We start from the raw sequence: 18,737 nt of genomic DNA, 5'->3' as shown, positions 1-18,737 counted from the left end.
TTGCTAAAGAAATGTTTTATTTTACTCCATCTGGGACAAACTGAGCATTCCTGCTGGGGGAGACTGGAGGGAGAGGAAAAATGTGAGTCTGGTTTAAAACACACACACACACACACACACACACACACACACACACACACACACCAAAAAACCAAAAAAAAGAAGTTTTAGAGCCTGGTTACCAGATAATGTCTTTAGCATTGTTTGAGTTCCAAGGTGCTTGGGATTCCCAGGTTGAGTGATCTGCTCTTGTTTCATTGTTAATTTGCAAACCTCTTTTGATTTTTGTGGTGATGGGGCCAAATTTAGCCAAGTGAGGCTCAAATGTGGAGAACAGTGACTCTCAATTGTCCTTGTGTCCTTGGTCATGCACAGAGTCCAGAACCTAAAAGCCACCCTGGTTATGTGCCAGTGCAGACTAGAGTGGGTAAACCTTGCTAGGGTGGGAGAGAAGGCTGGACAAGGGGTGGTGATGTGTGGTTTAACTTCCCATGCCCCTGCCGGCTCCACCATGAGTTCATGGTGGGAGGTGGGGGTTGGGGGGGACTACTTCCTGGGGTGCCCGGCACATGTATTGGGGTCCCCTAGTAAATTCTCTTTGGGGGGAAGAAAAAGAAGTCTAGGTTGACTGAGTATCTATTTGCTAATTAATTTTATGATCTCAATTAATCTTTGCATTTATCTTTATGCCCATTTTACAGATTGGGCACAGTGAGGCTCCAGGAGATTAAATACAGCCAGTAAGTAGCCAAACTCTTCAACTCTTTCCATTCTGCCAGGTTATCTGCCCAGTCTCTGATTCTTGTGAGGACAAGCCTCTTGCTGATATTACAACCCAGATTACCCTATTTTTAAGGCCAGCAGTTTGGCCGTGGAGACACTCAGATGTGTGCTAGTCTGCATTCTCTGAAGAAAACGTCCCATCTTGCTCTGGTCCAGAAATTTTAACACGTGGATTGACTTAGTTCCACTGCCCGACTTGCTGCCTCCTGGGTGGGGCCTTGACCCTAAAGCCTGAGCCTTATCTCTAATGAGCCTGTGGATCAGCCCTGGGCCAGGGCAGACCTGTGTCCAGGACAGACAGACCAGAGTCCTAGGCTGAGGAGCGCAAGTGTGGCTAACTGGGTGCCCACCTTCTCCTGGGGCACACACAGACTCTGCTTCATACCTCTACAAGGATTCAGAAGGAAATGGAAGCTTCCCTTACACTGCCTCTACTTCCTGTTCCTATGTGACCTGAGTCCCATCCCTGTGCAAGCCACCTGTGCTCTCAGGGCCTCGGTATCCTCCTTTAGAAAGTGTGCGAGCAAGTTGGACAAGACTAGCTCTGGGGTCCTATGATGTGATGTAGGCAAGATGCCCCTGGGTTGAGCCAGAACCACCCTTCTTTTTATGTTTGTTTTCATTTTTTAAAGTAGGCTCTAAGCTCAATGTGGGGCTCGAACTCACAATCCCAAGATCATGAGTCACATACTCTACCGAGTGAGCCAACCAGGCGCCCGGAACCACCCTTCATTTTATGTCTGACCCTCAGAGCGCCCAGTGCCCAGACTGTGTCAGTAAACATCTGGTGAACAAGAAGAACGACCCAAGGTAGACTCGAGAGGTATTTGGCCTGCAGGACACAGCAAAGAATGTTTCCTAGACCCCAGACACTCCCTCATTAGTGAGCTTAAAAAAAAAAAAAAAACAACCAAATCAAATGGATGCTTTCTGGGCAAGGAGAAAGACAAGTCTGGGGGAGGAGGAAAAAGTCCTGCAGAGGCAGTGACCCCACCCAGGAAATGTGACTAACCCACACAGGCCGGGGGCAGGCAGACACGAACGCCGGAGGCTGGTGAGTGTGGTAGTTTTCCCGGGGCTCTCCGTGCAGAGAGGCCAGCCCCTCGGCACTGTCCCCCGCGAGGGAGGGGACAAGGGTCTGCAGGGTGGGGGCAGAAGGGTGGGGGCGGGGAGCATGTGGGCGGGGCAGCCAGGGAGGGGACCTCGTGAAGTGAGAAGCTGGGTGAGGCGGGGCGGGAGGCAGAAGAGCCTGAAAAGCAGAAGAGGGAGGAAGGAGAGCTGCGGAAAGGTGAAAGTGGCGAGGTGGCTGAGGGAGAGAGGGCCCCTGGGACTTGCTGGCTGGGACCCTCTTAGAGGGGTGAGGGCTGGCCGCCAGGGTCTGGAAACAGAGACTCGCATTTCTGGAAGCCGCTTTGTCCAGGACTTCTGGTCCCCCAGCCCGCTTTCCTGGCAGCTTTGTGCCAGGCTCCAGGTACATGTATTGTCTGTCTGGAGCCCCACGGCTGCCCCGGAGGAAGGTGGGTTGGGCTCGGGATACAGACAAACAACTCCAGGGTCAGGCGTGTCCGGGCTGGTGGGAGAGGTGGTGCCCGACCTCCTGCCAGATTTGAGGCTGCCTGTCCCTAAGACGGGGCTGGCCCGACCGTAGACTGGTGGACTGCAGTGGTGGGGGGAGGGGGAGAGCAGGACTTCCTTCCCAGCAGGAATTCAAACTGTAGCACAGCGCACTGTTTTGCAAATTCAGCAAGACTTCTGCTGGGGTCTGGTCCTTGGCCTGGGGTAGGGGAAGGGGGGGAGAAGAAGGGAGGGGAAGGTGGAGGAGGGATCCCACTTGGTGTCAGGGGAAAGAGCACTGGCCAAGGAGTCCCCAGGCGAGGCCTCTGGACCCAGCTCCTTTCCTGAATGCCCCCATCCCAGGCTGGAAAGACTTGTTGCCGTTTCTAGAGTTGACACTCACCCTTCTACCCTCTCTTGGGGAGAGGGGTAGGGGCTGTTTCATTTTATAACTAGGGGCAAATGGACTGTGAGGTGAAGGGACCTGTAGCGGTCAACAGAGTCAGCGTCTGAGGAGGGCAGAGAGAGCACCGGAGGACTGCTATTGCTCTGACAGTTGTCAAGCATTGCCTTAAAAGTACGCATGACGTTGACACCTCGCCCTCGCAAGTCCCCCAGGGTGTCCTCAAAGGCAAGTCCCTTCCTAAGTCCGGGTGGTGGATGCTCCGTGTGCATCCTGCCCAACCCCTGGCCCCTTGACAGTCTCACTGGATTCCCCAGCCTCTGCTTTCTGCCTCCAGGGCTGCAGCCTGCCCCAGCGTGTGAAATCTCTCTCTCTCTCTTTCTCTCTCTCTGGCTCCAGCTGCTCTAGTGAGCCCCCACAGGTCCTGTGCCTCTGACGCACCCTCCGAGCGCCTGCAGGGTGCTAGGCACAGGGTGGGGCTTGCAGCGGTGGGAAAGTTTTCCCTTCTTCCCGTCTAAGGAGTTTGGCCAGTCTGTTGAATTGATATAAGACAGATTAATAGGAGAAAACCAAAAGTTTAATAATGTATATACCTCTTGAATACTTGGGAGAGACCCAGGAAAACTCCCTGAAATGAAGCCATCACCTTAAATAACCATCTCTGCTAAAGACAAGAGATGCTGGGGGTCTGTTACGGGAGGTTACCGGGAAGGGCGGGCGTGGTAAACAAGGGCAAGACTGTTATGCAGGTTTACATGGCTGCTTTCTCCTTTGATAAAAGAGAAGCTGGGTGGGGCGGGCAGGGAGGCACTGGAGCCTGAAAAGCAGAAGCGGGAGGAAGGAGAGCTGCGGAAAGGTGAAAGTGGCAAGGTGGGTGAGGGAAAGTCGGCCCCTGGGACTTGTTGGCTGGGACCCTCTTAGGCCAGTGAGGGCTGGCCACCAGGGCCTCCCTGATCTAGCGGGGAGATACCCTCACCTATGGAGATTTCCTTATAAATGTAAACATCTCCTACATAGGGCAACTTTTACTTGGTTTTCAGAACTTCACCTGTATCTGCAGCTTCTTAAAAATAGTCATTTTAAAAGAAAAAGAAAGAAAGAAAGAAAACTAGCCAGTTTAAGATATAATCATCAGGCCAAAGAGGCTTATTTTGGGGTGGTATATTTTACTCCCCTTCAGCTTCCAGCTAGAGAGGCAAAATACCGTCTCTGCCCAAAAGGCCTTTATAGTCTAGTGGGGGAGGCTGGCAGATCTATAACTTAGTGCACTACGGCAAAGTGGGAGGAAGCAAAGGTTTTAACCTAAAAGGTATATATGGAGGAGGCTGCCTTGTGAGGTGGTGAGTTCCCCATCACCAGAAGTGTTCAAGAGGAGGATGGTGAGGGATGCCATAGAAGGGATTCTTGCACTGTGTGTGTATGGGCATGTGTTGGGAGGCGGATGCAGAGCATTTAGGCTCCTTCTGATGCTGACATCTGTGATTCTGTGACATTCTCCACCTAGAGAAAGTTTGTCTGTGGCCCCGCTGGGTGTGACGGCTCCCTCCTTGCCTGCCCCCTCCAGTCAGACCATGAGACACGGATGGTTCTTCCTCATTTCTGTGCCCCTACCATCCTCACCACCCTCATTCTGCCCAGTGCCATGTTCCCAGGGTAGACTTTGTGTGGAATTGAATAGACCCTGTCGTGGGCCACTTGAGGAATGCAGGAGGGTCAGGCAAGTCTGCTGCTCTGGCTGAGGCGTGAAGCTATAAGACACCTGCAGACAGAGACTGAAGTACACGCTCCTGAGTGAGGGGGCTGCTGGGAGAAGTCCCAGAAGGCTGAGGCTACCGAATGTCCTGGAAGGCTCTTTGGACAGCTGGGGTTGGGTATGGGCCTGGAGGGTGGTGTGGCGTTGATGGACGAGGGGTGGATGTGCTACTGAGAAAACTCAAGGAGCTGTGGCCTTGGGCAGAGCGGCTGGAAGGGAGAGGAGTGAGAAGGCCTCGTGTCAGGGGGCCCTTACCTGGGAGAGCCCGGAGCCAGGGGGGGCAGGGATCCGATGGGACAGCAGGAGTTTCAGCCCTGAGTGAGTCACCTGGGACTTCTCAAACACGATGTCCAGGCTGCATCCCAGAGAGTCTGATTTTAACTTGTCTGGTGTGTGGCCCGGACATTGGGATTTTTTTGAGCTTGATGATTCTAACATACGGGCAGGGGTGAGATGCCTTTCTGGACAGTTAACTGGCAGCACAGAATCACCTGGAACATATGTTCAAAATGCAGATGCACACGCCCCTCTCCACACCTGTGGAATCAAAATCTCCAGGCCTGGAACTGGAGCATCTGTGTTTTTATAGGATCCCAGGGTAACTTGAACAGGCTGCCAGGGTGATGAAGAAGCAGGCGGCCAAGCCCCTTTCGTCAAAACCCTGCAGTGGCTCTGGGAGGCCTGTAGTCCCGCCCATGGGCTACCTGCTTTTGAGTTATGGCCCGAGCTCTCAGATCGATAGCACAGAAGGAAAAATAGTAAAGCTAACAGTTGACCCTCTTGTCTTGTCTGTCACACCATCTCTGTTCCCCAGCTGTCTCCACTGGCTGGGGCGTGGTGCGTGGGGGGTAGGGCAGCCGCTTCCCCTGCTTCGGACCTGAGTCACAGGCTAAGCAGCCTGCTGTAGGGGATGTGGGCATGGCATGTGACCTGTGAATGGAGAAACATTAAGGGTTCCCTCCCGCAAACTACCTACCCCCTCACTGCCTTCTGCTTTGGGAAAGTGTGGTTCTGAAAAAACGCCTCCAGCAATGTTGTTAGTTAGGAATGGAAAAGAAGTCATGATTCACCTGGCATCTTACATCCATTACCACTGCTCCTGTTTCTGTTCTGTTTTCCACTCAGACTCAACCCCCTCTAAAGAGGGCTCTTGGCTCTTCCCACTTCCTTAGGCCCTAAGAATCTCCCTATGGTGCCAGTTTGCCTCCTCACCTTGAAATCCCCCAGGCCCTTACCCTGTGTCACAGAGGCTCACCTTACCAAAGTGCTGTTCACGTGCACAGTGTGAATTGTGTTGCAGTGGTTGGTAGTGTGGGCTGTGCATTTTAATTTGTTTTTAATGTTTTATTTATTTTTGACAGAGAGAGACAGAGCATGAGCGGGGGAGGGGCAGAGAGAGAGGGAGACACAGAATCCGAAGCAGGCTCCAGGCTCTGAGCCGTCAGCACAGAGCCCCATGCGGGGCTCGAACTCACGGACTGCGAGATCATGACCTGAGCCGAAGTCGGACGCTCAACCGACTGAGCCACCCAGGTGCCCGTGGGCTGTGCATTTTAAGCCAAAAAAAAAGAAAAAAGAAAAAGAAACTCTCTAGTAATGGGAATATAGGAAAGAGATAGTGAGTGGAGCTGAAGTTACTGCATTTGCCGAATTAAAAAATATATATTTTTTAAGTGTTTGCCTTTACCATTCTTTTTTCCTGGGTAAGCTGTCCAAAAAAAGGTTGCTCTCATTGAACCTATAGAAGAAACATGATGTTTAGGGGTTGGGGAAGAAAAATTTCCTCTGCCCCTCAAGGTCCTTCTAGCTGGACTTAGAATCATATTGACATGAGACAGATTAACAGGAGAAAATCAAATTTAATAGTGTACATATGGGGAATCCACACAGACATGGAAATTCCAAACACAGGGGAGCAACAAGACTGAGGAACTAAGGAGAGGGGTAGAGTTTAAGGATACAAAGGGGAGAAAGACCATTAGCAGGAAGGTGAAGGGAGATGCTTGGAAAACCAAGGTCACCCTATGATGTAGGTAAGTTTCTTAGGTCAAGAAAAATCTGTTAAAGGCTCTCTTCCTGGTGTAAGCAGGCAGATAAGGGAGAGATAAACCACTTTTCCTGAATTGGTTGGGTTTTGGTTGCTTTTAACTCAAAAATAATGTTCATACCAAAGTGGCCCATCTTGGCATGGCCTGCACTTGGCCCTTGCAGAGAAGCATTTGAGGGGAAGCTGGGCATACAGAAGTGAGAGTTGATGCCTGGGAATGGGTGGGATTCCCCAGGGAGAGTTGAGAATTAGGGAAGGAACTAAGTGTTAACTCTAGAAAGATTTTGTGTTTCTGTGTTTGTTTTTGGTAGGTGCCTTTTATCAGGTTGAGGAAGTTCCTTTTTATTCCTAGTTTGGTGAAAGTTTTTTTGTTTTGTTTTGTTTTGTTTTTTTAAATATGTTTTTGGCCTTTGTACTGCTTCCAACAGCTTTTAAAAAAATTTTTTCAAATGTTTATTTACTTCTGAGAGAGAGAGAGAAAGAGACAGAGCACGAGTTGAGGAGGGGGAGAGAGAGAGTAGGAGACACAGAATCCGAAGCAGGCTCCAGGCTCTGAGCTGTCAGCACAGAGCCCAACGCGGGGCTCAAACTCACAAACTGTGAGATCATGACTTGAGCTGAAGTTGGAGGCTTAACTGACTGAGCCACCCAGGTGCCCCGGTTTTGGTTCTTTAGTCAGGAATTGATGTCAAATTTTAGTAAATGCTTTTTCTGAATCTATTGAGATGGTTATATACATGCACACACACGTATATATTGTCAATGCAACATACATATATATACATACATATGTATATACATATACATACATATATACATGTACATATTGTCAATACAAAATGAACAAACCTTTTAGAATCTCTAAAAGAAAGAAAGAGAGTTTTATTTCAGCTCAAGTTAGGACAGCTGGACAGCTACCCTGGAGATACTCTTCACAGGGAAGAAAGTGCTCCAGAGAATGAACAGTTTTTACAGGATTATATACTTTTCTATATCTTGCAAAAGCTCAAGAGATTAGAGATTAACATATAGGCAGGAACCATGAGGTTTTTTTTCAGGTAATTACTTTTTTTAAGTTTATTTTGGGAGAGACAGAGACAGTGAGTGGGGGAGGGTCAGAGAGAGAGGGAGACACAGAATCCCAAGTGAGTCAGCCGGTTGAGTGACCGACTCAGCCACCCAGATGCCCCCAGATTTCTAAGTCAGCATGACTGTACGTAAACTTTGTTTAAACCAAAAACCTGTAAGTGAAATAAGTCAGAGAAAGACAAATATTGTATGATTTCACTCATATGTGAAATTTAATAAACAAAACAGATGATCATAGGGGAAGGGGAAGAGAGGGAGAGCAGCAAACCCTAAGAGACTCTTAACTATAGAGAACAAACTCAGGGTTGCTGGAGGGGAGGTGGGGCAGAGGGATGGTATAAATGGGTGATGGGTATTAAGGAGGGTACTTGTGATGAGCATTGGGTGTTCTTTGTAAGTAATGAATCACTAAATTCTACTCCTGAAGTCAATTTTACCATATGGTAACTAACTAGCATTTAAATAGAAATTTGAAATTAAAAAAGAAAAGTAAACAAAAAACCAAAACAAAACCCAAAGGTCTGATTTATGGCTCACCCATACACTGTACACCTGCCTTATAAATGAGTAGCCTAAAGGAAACCATCTTGGGGCACCTGGGTGGCTCAGTTGTTTAGGCGTCTGACTTTAGCTCAGGTCATGATCTTGTGGTCTGTGGGTTTGAGCCCTGTGTCCGGCTCTGTGCTGACAGCTCAGAGCCTGGAGCCTGCTTCAGATTCTGTGTCTCCCTCTCTCTCTGCCCCTCTCCTGCTGACACTCTGTCTCTCTCTCTCTCTCTCTCTCTCTCAAAAATAAACATCAAAAAATAAAAAAAAATAAAGGAAGCCATCTTGCCCTTATGATATCAATCAATTCTCCTACTTCCTGCATTCCTTAACATTAAAACTCATGGTTCTGGGGCTCACCGGGTGGCTGAGTCAGTTAAGTAAGTATCTGACTTGTTTTTGGCTCAGGTCATGATTTCATGGTTTCATGGGTTCGAGCCCTGTGGCTGGCTCTGTGCTGAGTGTAGAGCCTGCTTGGGATTCTCTCTCTCCCTCTCTCTGACCCTCCCCTGCTTGCCTTCTTTCTCTCTTTCAAAATAAACAAATAGGCATAAAAAAAAGAGAGAAATCTAAAATGGCTTCCTTTGTATATCAGGTTTTTAGAGAGGTTTTTTTTTCATATATATATAATTAATAAGGTGAATTATATTGATTTTCAGATTTTTAAAAATTGTATTTAATTTTATTATTTTTTATTTTTTAAACTTTTAAACAAAACTTTTTTTAAGTTTATGTATTTATTTTGAGAGAGAGAGAGAATGTGGGGAAAGGGGAGAGAGAGAGAGGAAGGGAGAGAATCCCAAGCAGGCTCAGCACCAGTGCAGAGCCTGACGGGGGTGATGGGGGGGGGTGTGTGCAGCTCGCACTCTTGAACCAGGAGATCATGACCCCAGCCAAGGTTGGATGCTTAACTGACTGAGCCACTCAGGCACCGTTGATTTTCAGATGTTAAGCCAACTTTGCATTCTGGGGATAAACCCCATTTAATCATGGTGACTTATACTTTTTATATATTATCGATTTGCATATGCTAAAAAATTTTTTGTAAGTTTTTTTAATGTTTATTTTTCAGAGAGAGAGAGAGAAAGAGAGAGAGAGAGTGGGGGAGGGGCAGAGAGAGAGGGAGACACAGAATCTGAAGCAGCCTCGAAGCTCTGAGCTGTTAGCACAGAGCCTGATGTGGGGCCCAAACTCACAAACCTTGAGATCATGACCTGGGCCGAAGTTGTCTGCTAAGCAGACTGAGCCACCCAGGTGCCCCCATATGCTAAAATTTTGTTAATATATTAAAAAAAATTTTTTTTTAACTTTTATTCAGTATTGAGAGACAGAGCGTGAGTGGGGGAGGGGCAAGAGAGCAGGAGAAAGAATCCCAAGCAGGATCCAGGCTCTGAGCTGTCAGCACAGAGCCCAACGTGGGACTTGAACTCACAAATGGTGAGATCATGACCTGAGCTGAAGTTGGCTGCTCAACCGACTGAGCCACCCAGGTGCCCCGTATTTTGTTAGTATTTTTTATGTCTATGTTGATGAAGGACATTGGTCTAGTCTTTTCTTTTATAACATATTTATCTGGTTTGTTATATCAGGTTAATGTTGGTGGCATAGGATGAACTGGGAAGTATTCTCTCCTATTTTCTGCAAAAGTTTGTGTAGAATTGGTATTATGTCTTCCTTAAATTTTTGGTAGAATGTACCAGGACTGGAATTGGGGGGTGTGGGGACAGGTGGCTTGAGTACAAATGCAACTTCTTTAATATATATTAGAACTATTCAGGTCATCTATTTTTTCATGAGTGAACTTTCATAATTTGTATCCTTTAAGGAATTTGCCCATTTCATGTATGTTGTTGAATATATTGGCATAAGTTTTTATAATATTCTCTTTATCCTTTTAATATTTGTAGAATCTGCAGTGAGTTACCTCTCTTATTTACAAATTGTAAATTTGTGTCATCTTCCTAATTTGTCTAAAGGTTGATCAATATTATTGATTTTTTTTCCCAAAAACCAGCTTCATTGACTTTCTCTCTTTTTTATTTCTATTAATTTCTGCTCTTACTTTTATTACTTACTGTCTTCTGATTATTTTGTGTTTAATTTGCTTTTCCTTCTTTGGTGTTTCTATGGTGTTTCTATAACTTAAGTTATTGATTTTAGACTTTTCTAATATAAGCGGTTATTGCTTAGAGAGCCGTATGTCACCTCATGCAACACCCAGAGTTAGGGGCTGGAAGCAGAAGAGAGGCATGGCTGAGAGGTCACAGCAAGGGGAAGACACTGGCCAGTTGGCCCAGGAGTCAGAGACCTAGTTTTTTGTTTTCGTTTTTTAAAGACAGAGAGAAAGAGAGCGTGAGTGCGTGAGCAGGGGAGCAGGGCAGAGGAAGAGAGAGAGAGAGAGAGACAGACTCCCAAGCAGGCTCCACGCTCCATGCAGAGCTCGACTCAGGGCTCGATCCCATGACCTTGGGATCTTGACCTGAGCTGAAATCAAGAGTCAGATGCTCAACTGACTGAGCCACCCGGGTGCCCCAGAGACCTAGTTTTCATTAGCCATTCATAAGCTTTGTGACTTTGAACTTCAGACTTTCTAAGCCTCAGTTTCTTTGCCTGCATAATGGAGCCAGGGTAATCTCCTCTTGTGCTATTGGAGATGAAGTAGTTAATGTATATGATTGTATGTGACACCTGGAATGCCCCCCCCCCCAGACCAATGTGAAGGGTGGTTGTCATAACATTTGTAATCATAATGGCTTCTTCTGTCTTTTCAGAACCGGAAACAGCATGTATACGCACCTCCCCCAGAGGTAGGCTGTGCCCCTCCCCTCTCATCGCTCCCCTGCTTCGCCCCCAAGGGCTCCTCACAGCTCCCCTCACCCCCACACCACAGCCCCTTGGCCCACCCAGGTCTGCCCAGCTCTCTCTGCTTGGGTCCACTCCTCATGGGCCCTGGCCAGCACTGCCAACCCTCTTCCCTCCTGCAGCGGCTCTCCGTTCCCAGCCTCGGTGCAGGATCCCGGCCTGCACGTATGGCGGGTGGAGAAGCTGAAGCCAGTGCCGGTGGCACGTGAGAATCAGGGCATCTTCTTCTCGGGGGACTCCTACCTAGTGCTGCACAACGGCCCGGAGGAGCTCTCCCACCTGCACCTGTGGATAGGTAAGGGGGCTGGGGGACGAGTTGGGGGTGTGGCCTGGCCTGGAGTCGGGCATGGGTCTCATGGGCCTGGCTCTGCCACTTCCCACCCACCCCAGGCCAGCAGTCATCCCGGGATGAGCAGGGGGCCTGTGCCGTGCTAGCCGTGCATCTCAACACCCTGCTCGGGGAGCGACCCGTGCAGCACCGAGAGGTGCAGGGCAACGAGTCCGACCTCTTCATGAGCTACTTCCCGCGTGGCCTCAAGTACCAGGTCAGAGCCCGCCTCCCAGCACCCTTACCCTGTGGCTCCTCTCAGAGCCCCTCCTCCTTCCAGCCGGTTCTCACCCTGCAAAAAAGGCCCAGGTGCCCTCTGGCCTGGGTCCTCCCCCACCTATCTGCCCATCTCCTGCCGGGAGTGGGTGCGGCGGGCTGCGGGCCTCCTGTCAGTGCTCTCAGGTCGTCCCGTCTGGGCTGCAGGAAGGTGGAGTGGAGTCAGCGTTTCACAAGACCTCTCCGGGGGCCACTCCAGCTGCCATCAAGAAACTGTACCAGGTGAAGGGGAAGAAGAACATCCGTGCCACCGAGCGGCCGCTGAGCTGGGACAGCTTCAACACCGGGGACTGCTTCATCCTGGACTTGGGCCAGGTGGGCAGGCGGGGCGGGGCTGAGCGCTGTATCGGCACCGGTGTCATAAGGGGGCAGGGACCAGGAGGCCGGGGAGAAGGGGAGCAGCCGCTCCGGCCATTAGCAAACATCTTATATTCCAAAGGACAGAAACTTCCCTCTGCCATCCAGCCATAGTGTCTAACACTGGAAGCTACTCTCTTCTTCTCGTGGAGCCTTTGTAGTTCTGAGTTAGCTGCCAGCCCCACCATTCGTTAATGTTGTTCACTCAGTGAGTCTGTGATGCCCACCCTGAGCCAGCGTGGGCACTACAAATTGTCTGCCCTTGGGAGGCTGCCAAGACAGGCTTGTCACTTGCTGTAATGTACGGTAGGATGTGATGAGGGCTGTAAGAGAGGCAGGGGCATGTGCTGAGGGAGTTTGGGGCAGGGAGACATCCCTCTAGCTTGAGCTGAAGCCCTTGTCCCAGGAAGGTGCCATTTGACTAGACCTTTACGGAGGGGGAAATACCTTTCGAGGTGAAAGGACAGGTGAGCTGAGGCATTGAGGTGGGGGAAGGTGCAGGCATGCTGACACCAGGGAAGGGTCTAGCTTGACTGGGACCCTGAGTGGGGACAGGAGCAATGGGAGCAAAAATTGTTAAGTTGCCTGAGACATAGGTCAGGAGACTGTCTGAGGAGTCTGGACCACATCTTGTGCTGAAGGTTTGAGGCAGGAAGCCAACCCAGAAGCGGTTAGGAGTGTCGGCAGCAGTGAGCTAGAGGGAGGGGACCAGCTCAGCAGCGTGCAGGTAGCAGTGTGAGACACTGGGCTCAAAGATGGCATTGACCCATTCACTCATTCATTCATTCGTTCATTCAATACTTATTTTCTGCCTAAATACATGCCAGTCTCTGTTTTAGTGCTGGGCATGCAGCAGTGAACAAAGCAAAGCAAAACAAAACAAAACACCCATGCCCTAATGAAGCTTACTTTCTAGCCAGGGGAGCTAGATTACAAACAAGATAAAGACCTTTAAGTATATGCGGATAAGCAATGTGGAGAAACATAAATCAGGAAGGAGATGGGGGCTGGGTGGAGAATTACTCTTGCCAAGAGTGTCGCTTCAGGGGCCAGTTCATCAGGAACCACTCCCCCCCCAGCCCCCCCCCCCCCCCATCCAGTCAACAGGATGGATGCAAGCAGCTGAGCCTCTGTACTTCCCTCCAGAACATCTTCGCCTGGTGTGGTGGAAAATCCAACATCCTGGAGCGCAATAAGGCACGAGACCTGGCCCTGGCCATCAGGGACAGTGAGCGACAGGGCAAGGCCCAGGTGGAGATTGTCACTGATGGGGAAGAGCCTGCTGAGATGATCCAGGTCGGGGGACATTAGGGTGGGCAGCCGGGAGAAGCTGGGGTGAGGAGGGTGGTCAGTAGAGGATGGCAGGGGTAGGAGTGGGCGGTCTGGGGTACTGCTTAGGGCTGTGGCTAGCTCACTGGGTGCCCTCGTGTGACTCAGAGTAAAGTATCCCTCTGGGTGGATGGACCAGTGGCCTCACTCACCTCTGCCGGGTGCTCTTGTGCAGGATGCAGTTAGTCCCCTGCCAGAGGTGGTGGCCTTGGGCATGATGGGTTGGGAAGGTTTGGGGCAGGTGCCCAGGAATCCCTGGAAACCTGGCCTGCCCTGGCCCCTGTAGGTCCTGGGCCCCAAGCCTGCTCTGAAGGAGGGGAACCCTGAGGAAGACCTGACAGCTGACCGGACAAACGCCCAGGCCGCGGCTCTGTATAAGGTGGGCACTGTGGGCCTGTGCTGTGCCCAGGCAGGGGCTGCTGAAGGGAGAAGAGAAAGCCCTGGGAACGTTGAGCCGGGCAGCATGGTGGTTTATTCAGGGCTTGGTGTGAGGTGAGGATGGGAAATGGACAGATGTCCGGCCCTCCTGAGGAGATAAAAGCCACTTCACTTGTGGCCCATTGTTGGAGAAGGAGGTGTGAAGCCAAAGCTGAGCTTTACTTTTTCGGATTCTTTGCATCCATTTGTAATTTGGAATCCACCTAAGTGGAGGCAGGGCCTCGGTGCTACAGTGATTGAGGGTGATGTGAGGGGTGGGGTGCCTACGATTTGCCCGTCAGTGCTATCTGCCCCGAGTCCTCAGGCTGGGGCCATGGTGCAGGGGTGGAGCTTAGGGCTGTGTGTTGGGAGCAGGGGGGGGGATCTGGCACTGCCCATCCTCCCCCAGGTCTCCGACGCCACTGGACAGATGAACCTGACCAAGGTGGCCGACTCCAGTCCCTTTGCCCTTGAGCTGCTGCTGTCTGATGACTGCTTCGTGCTGGACAATGGGCTCTGTGGCAAGATCTACATTTGGAAGGGTACGTGTGGCTTCTCCATGCTAGCCCAACACCGCCGCAGCTGCTCTGAGCTGGGCACGCTTCCCGTCGGAGAGCTCGGCCTGCCTGACTGCTTTCAAAACCAGCCCCAGGGAGGCCCTGAGGGCTTTCTCTGTGCTGTTCTCGGCCCCCCTAAATTCCAGGCAATGGTTCTGAAACTCAAGCATGCTTTAGAATCACTGGAGGGCCTCTTAAAACAGATGGCTACCCGCCTCCACCCCCCCGAGTTTGGATATCTAACCGATTCCCAGGCCTTTCTGCTGGTCCAGGAGCACATTTTGAGGACCACTGTTCTAGAACACTCCTAGGCCCTTGAGGGCTGCTGGGATCCCAATCTTGCCATTCTGCCCATGGGGTGCGACAGAGAGATTTTAGGTAAATGAAATCCCACTTTATGCACTGGGAAATGAACTCGTGGAACTTGTTTTTCCAAGAGATTGTATTGGCTGGGGATAGAAACACTGTTGTGTGTAAACTTGTCCACTTGGTTTAACTCTGAAAATGTTGGAACAAAACTCGGAGCCTCTGAGTGACCCTGGGGGCCTCTTTACTTCTCCATGCTTGCCTTTTCTTGAGCGTGTCTTACCTCCCTGACCAGATTATACGTTTCCCGAAAGCAGGAACCGTATCATCTCTAGTGTCATGACTAAATAGCATTTGCTCAATAGATATTTGTGGGGACAACCAAAGCCAAGAGAAACCCCCAGCCCTAGGAAGGAAGATGAGGAAGGATAAGGTGTTCCAAGGATAGTTCCAAGGATAAGGTCATCCAAGGAAGATGAGGAATGATAAGGTGTTCCCCTTCGGGGAAGGGCCAGAGCGGCCGACAGCATGGCGGCTTTCTACGAGTTGGGCGGGGATGGGTGGAGATTGTGCACTGGGGCTGCCACGGGGTCCCTTTCCCATGGGACCAGTTCCAGGCATGAGAGGTTCCCAGATACCCACGGAAGGGAATTTAACCCCAAGCAAAGAACCGAACCATTCTGGAAAGAGAAACCGGAGAAGAAAACAAACAAGAACGCTGGGAGCCAAGAAGAGAAGTACTTTGCCTTAAGCTGGAGTATAGCTTGCATTAAAGGAACTGCCCACAGGAAGAAATGGATAACTGGATGCTCTTCCTTTTTATAAGGTCTTTGGTGGCCTACCTAATGGCCTACGTACCCATTAGGCTGAGGTCAGCTATCTGGCATTGTGGGAGGAAGACTAATAAATCACACCCTTTTGTCCTATTTAGTTTTACACAAAAGGCTTGATGCTTGTTGATACTTGTCAGCGGTACAGTTGATAGGCTCCAGAGGTGAGGTGTCCTGGGGCGGGGCTCTAGATTTAGGGTCTCATGCCACGGGAACACTAGCGCTCTCTCTGAATATCCGTGGGCCCTCGGTCCGAGCAGAAGGTTTTGATTAGAGGAGGCGGAAAGAGCAGCTTTCATATCACTTGGAGCTGCTGGGTTGAGAAAAGTCTCAAGAGGTTGACCTCACAGCTCCAAAGACCTCCTCAGGGTCTTGCAACCCTCCTGGTCCGTTTATTTAAAAAGTGGCCGGCTGTTCTATGGACCTCCCTTTAAATTTCCTTGAGAAAATGGGATGTGAACTAGAGAGAATCCCTGCTCTTAAAAACAAAAAATCCCCTTCCTATTGATCCAGGGCGAAAAGCTAACGAGAAGGAGCGGCAGGCAGCTCTCCAGGTGGCGGAGGACTTCATCTCTCGCATGCGCTATGCCCCCAACACTCAGGTGAGGAGGCGCCTTGTGCCCCAACTCCCCCTCCTGGGACTCTTCTCGTGGCCTCTTGCCCCAAAGACTGGGGGAAGAGGGCAGGAAATCCTCGAGCACAGTCAGGAGCAGTCTGGCCTCCCTACCATCCAGTGGGAAAGCCCCTCTTAATCCTTCAACATTTAAAAGCAAGAGGATGCTGGGCAGCCCCTCCCTGGCAGCCCAGAGAGCGGGTGTGCCTTTGCAGAGCTTGTGTGTCTCCTCTGGGCCATTGTCCCTGGCCCGTACACCCCTTGTTGCACCAGCAGTAGGACTCCATGAGTCTTTCCGAAGGCTCATCTGTGACTAGTGCGTCTATCGAACTGCACACACGAGTTCTTGAGGCGATGTTTTCTCAGCTCATGTCCCCATAATCTTCTTTCTCATCTCTTGGCTTACCTGGAGAAGCATTCCTGGCCTGGAGAGCCGTGTGGACTCAGGGCTGGGGCCCAGCACCCTCCTCCGTGGCTTTGGCCTTGCCTGGTGGAGGCCGGGGTGGAACCTCGTGGGCTATCCTTCTCCCCTGTTCTTCCTGCAGGTGGAGATTCTGCCCCAGGGCCGCGAGAGTCCCATCTTCAAGCAATTCTTCAAAGACTGGAAATGAGAGTGGGCATCTCCCTGCCCCCGGCCTCCTGCCCGCTTTCTCCTACTCTGGCTGCCTGGTCAGTGCTGAGGTGCCCCTGAGGACGTTCAATAAAGGAGACAAGTGCCTCCCCAGCTCTCTGCTCTCAGCTAATTCTCACTCCCCACCCGTCCACCAGGGCTTACCCACACACTGGGGCAGAGGAGGACCGACCCAGTGATGATCCCCCCACTGACTTTGCATGATTGAGGCAGAGGGGCCAGGATTCCCTCTGGGCAGGTAGTGCTGTGAACCCAGTAGGGAAGCGGCCCAGCACCAGGCCTCAGGATAGCTTTCAGCCAGGGGTTCAGTTCAGTCACGCATTCCCCGCTGGGACAAGGTTGTGGCAACGGGCTCGGGATACATTTCTCTTCAAGCCAGTCTTTCCTCAGCTCCTGTAATTAACCATGGTGAGGCGGCTTCCAAACGACACGCTTGCCGATCAAGAGGCTTGCTTCTCACTGCTGTGCAGAAGTCTGGCCTGTCACCTCATAGGCACGTCGTATCATGTTAGGCCAATGAGCACAGGGCCCCTGTAGGGCTGGGGGAGAGCCCACACTAGTGTGGAGTCACGGGTTCTGGTTTACACGCTGCCTCTATTTCATCCTGGGCAAGTTGCTTTTCCTTGTCTAGGAAAAGACAGACCTTAGTTCATTCTCTTGTGCAATGGTGTGATGGCTGGAATATCAAAGAGCCTAGACAGCTAAATAGGAGGAGAACACAGTCACCCAATGTGGCCCCACCCTGGGGGGCAGGATCTAGGGTGGGAAAGAGCACGATGGGTAAGCCTGGACTCGAGTTAATGAGGCCAGGCAGGGCTGTGACTATCCTGACCTGCCCTCACCCCTGGGCTCCAAGGGCTCTGTGGCTTCTGAGCTCTGACCTGCTGGATTCTTCCATCCCAAATTCTGACCAAGTTCATCTTGTTGATTTCGTGCAAAGCAGCACAGAAAAATCACCTCCCCTGCATAGCACCCCCAGCCTGCCCTCGGTGGAGCTGTCAGCCTATACAGACAGCATGTGCAGGGATGATTTGCAAAGGAGAGAGTGAGGGCTGCACCAAATCCATGGCTCCGACATTTTTAGGGTGGTGAAGCATTCTGTCTCCCATGGAAGGTCTAGGTAGGCCCTTCCCAAGAAAAAAGCACAGGTTAAGATTTTTGCATCCACTTTCAGTGTTTCGGCCTCCCCTCGCCCTTCCCCAACAGAACCACAACTTAATCCCTGGACTGTGTTGTTGGTAATGTCCCAAGGTCTGAAGCTGAGTGCCCTGGAGAGCATTACACGGGGAGTGACTTGATTAGAAAGGACTGCCTCCCCTTCAGCTAGAGGCCCATGCGGACTGCTCCCTGAGCACGCTGCAGCCTGGGCATTCACCATCGGGTAGGCTGAGTTAGGCTTCCGGTCTGAGAGCCAGGGGAAGGAATCTGCAGGAAGGGAACTATGGAACCTGACTCTGAAGTGGGGGCTGAGCTGTAGCCTTTCCGTGTTCCGGCTCCACCAAGCCCAACAAAGCTCCCTGCGCCCCTGCAGGCCAGCTAAGCACCCAGACTGGAGGAAGAAAAGCAGATGAAGGATTAGTTCAGGTCTGGCCAAGATGGTGCTGTGCGAGGCAAACTGCAGAGTCGAGGCATCCTGCTGACAGCAGTGGGGAGGTCCCTGCCGTTTCCTGCCTGGGTGGCTGGCTATCATCCCCACCTCTGTGATGGACCCCAGCTCCAGGGGGTTAGACTTAGCGAGGCCTGCAAGGCCTGGACAGTGGTCTTCAGTGGGTCTACTGGAGGGAGTACAGAGGACAGGAGAGCAGTGTAGTGGGGTCTCGGCTGCCCCCTGCTGCCCAGCGAAGGAAACCCTGGCCTGGAGGAATGGAACAACGGAGCTACGAGCTTCCCCAGAAGCACATACATATACGAAAACCTGTGGATGCCTTACAGCAATCTTCACAAGAGTCAGGGCCACCTTGCCCACCGGCTAGAGTGTGCGAGGAGTCTCTGGGCCTGTAAGTACGAATGGATATCTATGCCCTCAGCAGGGGCCTGGCCAGGGCAGAGCACCCTTC

At 51.1% G+C, this 18,737-nt stretch overlaps 1 protein-coding gene across 8 annotated transcripts; it reads left to right on the top strand.

The window, feature by feature from the left end:
- The first annotated feature begins 715 nt into the window (after nucleotides 1-715).
- On the top strand, nucleotides 716-16,773 carry CAPG (capping actin protein, gelsolin like). 8 transcript variants are annotated; one of them, XM_045054498.1, is made up of 10 exons: nucleotides 716-740; nucleotides 10,946-10,981; nucleotides 11,159-11,331; nucleotides 11,427-11,581; nucleotides 11,788-11,955; nucleotides 13,144-13,293; nucleotides 13,613-13,705; nucleotides 14,153-14,285; nucleotides 15,950-16,038; nucleotides 16,595-16,773. In XM_045054498.1, exons 2-10 carry the CDS (start codon nucleotides 10,959-10,961, stop codon nucleotides 16,658-16,660), a joined length of 1,050 nt encoding a protein of 349 aa, XP_044910433.1. In that variant the 5' UTR covers nucleotides 716-740; nucleotides 10,946-10,958; the 3' UTR covers nucleotides 16,661-16,773. The 8 variants fall into 8 exon arrangements, with proteins under 8 accessions (XP_044910433.1, XP_006930312.1, XP_006930314.1 ...); XM_006930250.4 differs by lacking the exon at nucleotides 716-740 and adding an exon at nucleotides 1,722-1,837; XM_006930252.4 differs by lacking the exon at nucleotides 716-740 and adding an exon at nucleotides 1,965-2,071.
- Nucleotides 16,774-18,737: the final 1,964 nt, after the last annotated feature.

The sequence above is a fragment of the Felis catus genome, chromosome A3, assembly GCF_018350175.1.
Source record: "Felis catus isolate Fca126 chromosome A3, F.catus_Fca126_mat1.0, whole genome shotgun sequence".
NCBI classification, from domain to species: domain Eukaryota; kingdom Metazoa; phylum Chordata; class Mammalia; order Carnivora; family Felidae; genus Felis; species Felis catus.
The sequence above is the reverse complement of the archived record's forward strand: the minus strand, read 5'-3'. Positions and strand labels throughout refer to the sequence as shown.

What these genes read in the sequence shown, in the direction of transcription:
- CAPG (XM_045054498.1), top strand. Translation starts at nt 10,959, where the DNA reads ATGTATACGCACCTCCCCCAGAG. An exon ending in CGCGTGGCCTCAAGTACCAG is followed by an intron (nt 11,582 to 11,787) that starts GTCAGAGCCCGC and finishes TCTGGGCTGCAG; the next exon opens with GAAGGTGGAGTGGAGTCAGC. An exon ending in AGGCCGCGGCTCTGTATAAG is followed by an intron (nt 13,706 to 14,152) that starts GTGGGCACTGTG and finishes ATCCTCCCCCAG; the next exon opens with GTCTCCGACGCCACTGGACA.